This window comes from Stegastes partitus, unplaced genomic scaffold (assembly GCF_000690725.1).
Source record: "Stegastes partitus isolate 25-593 unplaced genomic scaffold, Stegastes_partitus-1.0.2 Scaffold2184, whole genome shotgun sequence".
Taxonomy (NCBI): Eukaryota; Metazoa; Chordata; class Actinopteri; family Pomacentridae; genus Stegastes; species Stegastes partitus.
Window position 1 is genome coordinate 67,863 of NW_007579915.1, and position 7,766 is coordinate 75,628.

The window sequence follows — 7,766 nt, forward strand, 5'->3', positions numbered from 1 at the left end:
AAGTATGGAAACAAATGAAGTTGCAATTAGTAACATTTCTAGCTGTGCCGAGTAACTATTTTTGGTATCAGTTAGTATAGTATAATATAGTATAGTATAGTATAGTATAATATAGTATCGTATTGTATCGTATCGTATCGTATAGTTATTATAGTTTACTATTCTAATGCACATGGGATATTTTTGAGTTCTCTCTCCTTCTATCCAGCTCTGTGCTGTTTCTGTAGAGGTGCAGGACTTTATATTGAAGTAAATAAAATGAAGCTAGAGTCAGTAAAAAAATGTCACAGGAACAGAAAACGCCCAGCAGCTGATGAGGGTTCAAAGGGTTAATCTCCTTTTTTTTTTTGTCTGCAGTTATTTCATGCATTATATTGTATTGCCTAATGATTCCAACTGTATACTGTTTCCTTTTTTTCTTCACCTGCAGGAGAAAATCCATCATTTCAAGCCTGCTGCTCGCTCAATTGACCATCACACATGTGTGCGTGGTCTCTTCACGCATGCGTCTCATCACCCGTTGCGAGCAACTCAGCCACCATCCCAGTCCACCCCAGCCTCTGAGCGAGGCCCCCCCATAGAGGTATGCACTCAGCCTTGTCGTAGCTCTAGGCAGTGCATGTTCTTGTTGTGGGTTGAGCAATTGCATTAGTCATTTCACATTCCAAATTCCTACCCCATGCCGTATTCACAACTCTCCATCTCCGTCTATTTCCCCCTCTTTCTCCTCACCAAATCCATTCCTCCCCTCATCGTCTTCATCATTTCATTTTGCAATATCAGGGTGCCGGGGATTAGGCCCAGCACTGATGCTATCTGAGAATCTTCTCTTCGGAGGCGGAAGTCTTGTAGGGGTTTAGATGTTTGACCTGGGGCTCAGAGGTTCCGATTACAGGACGGGCCTGCGCTTTGTGTCCTTGAGCAAAGTATCCACCAGGCCTTCTACGCTTCAGTTAACATCTACTGTTCTTACACAAATGAGTGATGTATAAACCTGAAAGCTATGTAAGCTGCTATGGATAATATCTTTTTGCTAAGCAACGCAAATATAATACATATCTCTACAAAAAAAAAAAAAAGGTTTGCCAATTTATCTTCATCCATCAGATTATGGTGCGCTGCTGCAGCCCAGCCGGTGTAGTAACCTTTACCTGAACCAAGCCAACGCAGACACAGGAGATAGTGTTACCACCATCGTCACCCTACATTATCTATGTTACTCAGGGTGACGGAGAGAAGCTGCAGCGCACAGCAGGCCGACTGCAGCCTAAACCCGCACAGGAGAACCTCACTACAAACACGCTCACATATCACTCCCACTGAAGTGACCACAGGTGTGCACACGGCAGGTATGCTCACACACATATGCAAAAACCTTTCTGCCCTCACCTGTCTCCTGTCAGGACTGTTTCACACACAACACAAGGAGCTCGCACACTGCACCCCTGCTTGGTCCAACCCCCCACCCCGCTCAAAGCAGCCACCCTCGGGGCTTGTGCGTGCGAATCCGGCTGTGGACTCAGCAGCCCCCATCGCTGCGCCCCCTCCACTCAGGGTAGTGAGGGAAATGAAGGCTTTAGGAGTTCATTATAAAACAACAACAGCAGCAGCAGGGGATAGGCCTCCTGGGGCCACAAACTATCCCTTCTCATCCCTCCATCCTCATCTTTTTCCTTTATGTCCCTCAATATCTCAACCCCAGTCCTCCCTGCCGTCCGCGACACACTCCTCTGTCTAGTTCTTTATCCTGCAGCTCTGCTGAGAAGAATGTGGCTTCTTTTTTTTTTTTTTTTCAATACATAGCATTCATGTTGAATGAAGTTAAATATTGATCTGCAACATTATAATATCATAAGTTAATATGGTGAGTCAGTGACCATATGAACTTGTTTGACCTCGGTCATCAGAAAGACGCTGACGCATTTTATGTGCCAGTGAACTGAAGTTTTCCATTTTATTGTCTGAGAAGGGAAATTAGTTTTGTAGCACAGGATACATGCAAAGCTTCAAACAGGTAATACAATACTGTTATTAGACAGAGCAAAAACATGCCAGTTGCTGTCCAGCGAAAATCGCGTATCTCCAAAACTTTTCATGAGCTAAGAAAAACAGCTCTGTTTTTCAGCCCATCATGAAATGATGACTTTAGCTTTAGAAGCAGGGACATTTTCTCTGTGTATGAAAAACTTATATACTGTCCTAGACAATATAATATTTGTTGAACACAATTTGTTGTAGTGACGTTAACAGGTTGCCTTCATAATAACACTGTGTTCAAGTGAGCCTCTGTATGTTCTGAGTAGTGGTGTGTTTTACAGCTTCTGCATTAAAACATATTAAACATTGACTTTAACAAAGCATCAAAATTCAAATCAGTAAAATTGGAGATAAATGGAGGAACTGATGTATGGAATTTTGATTGACCTTTTTTTTGTTTTAGCCCTGATCATTCTACTTTAAGTATTTTTGAGTGTGTGCATTACTAATTTACTTTAATTCTATAATAGATGTATTAAAAAAAACAAGAAAAGCTTAAAGATGTGTGTTGTCTGCTGTTGGAGAAGAAGACTGTTCCCCCTCCTTACTTTGCCCTTCTCATATGACTGACATCACTGACATTAAATTGGCTCCTCTTAAAATTCTGGCATGAAAGCAAATGACTGTTATTCATAAAACTTTCATAAAAAAGCGGTTGATTCTCATCCCCGGGACAAGACAAGTACACTCATTACACTTTGAGATCATTTGCTCCAACAATACCTCACTGTACATCCATTATAGGAGATTTTAAAATGTAATTAAACCTGTGAGAAAAAAAAAAGGTTATTTGAAATTATCTTCTAATTCACTGCAATACTTGAGGCTCTGAAATTGATGTTCTAATAAGGAATAATAATGTGTAATCATAGCAATTAGGGAGCGACATCAAAAGCAGTGGAGCACACACTGTAAATATTTCAGACAATAGCCCTCTGTGTGCTGTAGGTTTCACTGATGCCTTGCAAATGAGCGGAAAGTTATGATTCACGTATAATAGCGCGTAAACTGCTCTCATCGTGGCTCTGGGGCGGCCGACTGTAACTTTCTAATGGTGAGCTGGGGGTCAAACGCTGTGTGAGACATCACTCCGCCGAGTCATCACCTTTGTCATCGTCGTCATTATGGTTGTCATCGCGGTCGGTGCGCTGGCCAGAGGCACAACACCTGTAAGCGTGTCCTCCGCCCACCCACCCACACCACTCCACCACCCGTGGCCTTTTTTTTAACTGGGCGGTTGAGGGTGACGCAGCGAGACCACAGTATTTTCAGATGAAAAGGAGGGCAGGGCATTATCAGCAGGAAGTGGTTAGACGCATGCAGGGTATCGAGCAGGTGTATTGCACTCGCTTTCCTGTTGCGTGTGGAGTGTGTGTGTGTGCGTGTGTGTTGGCGAACAAGACACAACCATAAGTCTTACAAATGTATGTCCATTTTATTAATCATATTTGTTTTAAATAAGAATGTAAAGCAACAGGATTTTTTAAAAAAAACAAAAAAAACTTTTGGAATCTGGGTGCATATATATATTACCAAATTCAAAAGAACTGTACAAACATCTAAAATATGATATTTAAATGCAGAGGGAAAGACATGTATCTACAGAGAGAATAACTCTGCATAGCTCATAAATCTTACTGATATTTGCCAAAAGATGAAGTGAGGTAGAAAATAACGATTCCACATTGTCAGACGCCTGGAGCCCTGACATGAGTTATATTCATATCATATATACACTTTCATAATCACTCAGTCAAACCATTAACTGGCCAATAAAAAAAAACGAACCTCTCGGGGTCTGACGTGCACTTTTGACCTGCACACATGGACGCATAGGGTTGGATTTAAGTTTGGAGGGGGAGTAAACATGGCGATTTTCTTTGATTAGCAATTTGGGGAACTAAGGAGCATGATTGGGCTTCTTCAAAGGCATTTAGTACAAAGACTAAATGAGACTTTGAAGAGCAAATGGTTCAAATTCAGGCAATTTTAAACTTGAAAGTTAAGCCAGTTCTATAAATAGTAAAATACAAGAGCAATCCTGGTATGGTGATAAATTAAACCTGGTTTGTTTTTTTCATTCTTTTTTTTAAAGTGATTTTCAAAGACAGCGTTTCCCTCACAATTACCTCGGGCATTTCCCTTTGTTCTGCCGAGCGCACATCGGTCGACATGTAGAGATTTCCATAGACATTTCCATAAGAGCAACTGAAACCCAGCTTCTGTCTTTGCACAATGACCCTGTTAATGCATGTAGCCGCAATGTATATCAGCGGCATCAACACAGGTTCCAGTGATTCTATCTAAACGTATACTAAACATTAACAAGGATTTATTTGAATTGTATGTAGCAAGAGCAACTTAAGTGCTTTTTACTCATTAAAAGAACTCCTCCACAGCAGAAAATACAACACAGCAGACAGAAAGACAGACAGGTAGATTCCTTTTAAGGCCGCTTAAGCCTTATTGGCAACACTTGATTAAAGAATTAAAGTATAAAGCAGCAGTACAACAGACACAAAGACTGGAGCAATAAATAGTCAAAATGGAGTCGGGGAGGGGGGGGACGATTACAACACAACAAAGTCACTGTCAGAGCTCCCCTGCAGACGGGGTTCGTACTGCTGGTGGCCTCCAGTCCAGTCCAGTACCTGTTTTAAGAGCTTGTTTCCCTCCTTCCCAGAAGAGTGGGATTTCAGTGCATCCAGCGAGAGAAAAGCAGTGTAGTTTGAAAACTTCCTCACCTACAGTAAGCTGTTGCATATCAAATCAGTGATGATTAGCAATATCATAGTGTTACATTTGTATATTCCTCCCAAAATAACATGCAAGTCAGAGTGGAAATCCCTGTGTATTGTCTATTCAGTTCAGTCATGTCCAAGATCAATGATGAACTTTCTCTCACATTCCCCCACTGACTCTTTCAAGTCTTTGCAAACTGCCTCAATGTTTTCTATCTCATCATTAGTTCATGCATTTTTGCAGGTGTACACCTCCTCCTCTCTCACACAGGTCTGACACTCCACGTGGCAGCACCAGCGTACCTGGCAGTGGCAGGACAGGCTGGTGAGGCGCATGGCTGTGTTGTAGCCTCGTCCACAGCACAGGCTCTGACAGCTCGTGTCTTTGGCACATGACCGGCCTCCCGTACCCGGGGAGTAACGGGAAGGCCTGCAGAAGCTGGGGGAGTCTTCCAGGTAGACCAGGTCAGTAGTGCGGAGGCTCTGGCCGTGGCGACGGGGACCGGCGAGCTCAGTCTCCCCAGTGGCTGCATTGGTGACACTCAGCACTCGCACAGCGGTGTCGTATCGGTATTTCAGCAGCCGTCCGGTGTCGTGAAAAGGAGACAGCTGCTTCCAGCAAGTCCGTACGGCACAAGAGCCAGAGACGCCGTGACACTTGCAGGTTGTTTTAAGTCCGCTCTTCACAGCCTGAGATGAAGAAGAGAGGGGGAAAAAAAGCAATGGAGGGGAAAAAAAAGAAGGGAGAAATGTCAGTTCCTTCACTTTGATTCATTACCTGGCCTCTTATCTGGGAGGTCTATCTGGACAGAGTGAGACGGTTTCCTGCAGGGTGGGTGGGGGGGGTCTGAGGATATGTGCCTTTAGCTCACCTCAGTCAAAAATTTTGACATAATGGATTGAGGGGGACTGTTCAGCATGTCGTATTTCATTCACTTCGCATTTCTCACTTGGACAGCTCTCGTGATTTTTTTTTTTTTTTCCTCTCAATGTGTTGAAACTAGCTCTGTCGGCTGCTCTGCTGTCTGTCTTCCCTAAAGCCCGAGGCAGAGGTGACAAACAGCACAGACATTGGAATCTCTCCACCCTGTTTTTTAGTACATGCCTGCTCATGGAAAACATCGATAAGAATTTTCTGTGCAAGAAGTGCCAAAAAAATATAGCGTGCGGTTTGGCGACGGTGCCGCACATTTAGGTAAACAGTTCACGATGGTCAGCGATGAGAGCGCCATCACTCAGGCTAAGAGCTGCTGTCTGGGCGGGGGCCAGAGACAGGTCATACAGCAAAGCCAGAGGGTACTTCTGGGTTGAAAAGTTCTGCCCAGTTCCTCCCTTTGCAGGTATGAACCCCTCAGGGGGCTTCAGAACGCCATTACTGTGAGAAGAAGGGATGCTGACCGCTTCGTGTTTTTTGTTCACTCCTGGTCTCTTTTCAGCCACACTGGTGTAAACTGAGGAAAACATTTAACTCAGTAAAGATGAGATAAGATAAGTGTTCTTCCTGTTGTGTTTTTTTTTTTTTTTCCTCCTTTTTGTCTCCACCAGGCCTGTCGAGGTGTGAGCTTCGGGACTACGACCCTGGGGCCTGCTGTTTCAGAGCTACACAGTGGTGGTTATGAACATTAGGTGGATTTATGAAGAGCACAGTGATCCAGTAAGTGGAAAAAAATGCTTGCTCGTATATTAAAAAGAGGCCACAGTTATAATCGCTCTCTCCGACATGAGACCTTTAATTTTCTGTTGGCCCGCACAGCAAGCTTTATCATGCCTGAGAACACCTGGCTCCAGCGATCCCACAGCCATCTTGTCTCCTTGCTGCGCTGCCTCACCCACTGCCACTATGTTATCCGCCCTGGCCAATGATGGCAGCGTAAAAGGGGGCGTTTGTCTGGCTGGCACCTTGAAAAATATACAGTTGACGATTACAGTTTTGTAGCCTGTGATGCACGGGAGTGTGTCAGAGGTGTAATCGTCATGTCAAAATTGCAGCCCAACTAATTGAACTAAGTGTGGCTTTGGTAGCGTTGCTGTTGTTGCCTTGGGCTTGGGAAGCAGCTACGTCGTAAAGTGTCCAAGTTTATGCTGTTTTGCAGGAGAGCATTTGGTGTGACATTTACCCGAATTCCAACGTTGATGTTGTGGGCATCGACCTGAGCCCTCAGGTCCTTGCTGACCCTCTTTTGGCCGAGGAACTTCTTGAGAAACTTGGTGCTGTATTTCAGGTTGTCGCCGCAGATCCCCCACTGCCAGGCCTCTCGATGCTGGATGCCGGGGGAGTCGTCACACGTGCACCTCTCCATTCGGCCTGAACTGCACGCTTTGGCGAGTGCATGGGTCAGTGCTGCAGAGGACACCGCCAGCAGGAAGGCAGTCTCCTTGAATGCTGGGATAGATGCAAAAAAAAAAAAAAAAACAGGCATCAGAAGAGGTGGAAGGACTTTGTGTAAAAATAATTAAATGAGTCCACTTTACCTTTCAACACAAGGACTATTTGCAGCATCAAGAACGTGTGTTCTGATGTGATGAATTCATAACATACAATCATCAAAATGTCTTTTTGCCAGCGATTAAGCCTTTAAGTCAAAATGTTTACAAAGGGCTCACTAGGCTGTCATGGTTTACAAAAACCTCAGCAATTCTGCAAAGTTTCTCTTCTGACCTTTCCAATTGGTTGTGCACTGTTATTTGCTTCACCCAGAGCCATCAGCAGGGTATATTTTGATCCAATTAATTATTATTTTGACTAGGAAGGATTTTCCCACATGAAAGTGGGTAATCACGCCACCCTTTTCCTCTGGGAATGGGCACTTTCCCGAGATAAAAATAACCACAGGGCTTGAGCGCTCTCCACCGCACCACATTTCTTGGCTTTCTTACTCCCTCATTACCTCTGTGCTGACCTGTTCATGTTCTCCCACACGCTGATATCCATATGCATAAAGCCTCGAAGATCCTAAAGCATTTTTTATGTGCGCAGCAGACCTGCGG

The 7,766-nt window shown here is 44.1% G+C and overlaps 1 protein-coding gene across 1 annotated transcript in view; it reads right to left on the reverse strand.

Annotated features, from left to right (window-relative positions):
* Positions 1–3,453: 3,453 nt before the first annotated feature.
* Positions 3,454–7,766, reverse strand: part of wnt9b (wingless-type MMTV integration site family, member 9B) — a 6,276-nt gene continuing 1,963 nt past the window's right edge. Inside the window, exons 3-4 of the mRNA XM_008304293.1 lie at positions 6,896–7,161; positions 3,454–5,468 (exon numbers count right to left, since the gene is read on the reverse strand). Of these exons, the coding sequence (XP_008302515.1) occupies positions 5,007–5,468; positions 6,896–7,161 (728 nt within the window). The 3' untranslated portion in view covers positions 3,454–5,006. The remainder of the gene's footprint in view (positions 5,469–6,895; positions 7,162–7,766) is intronic.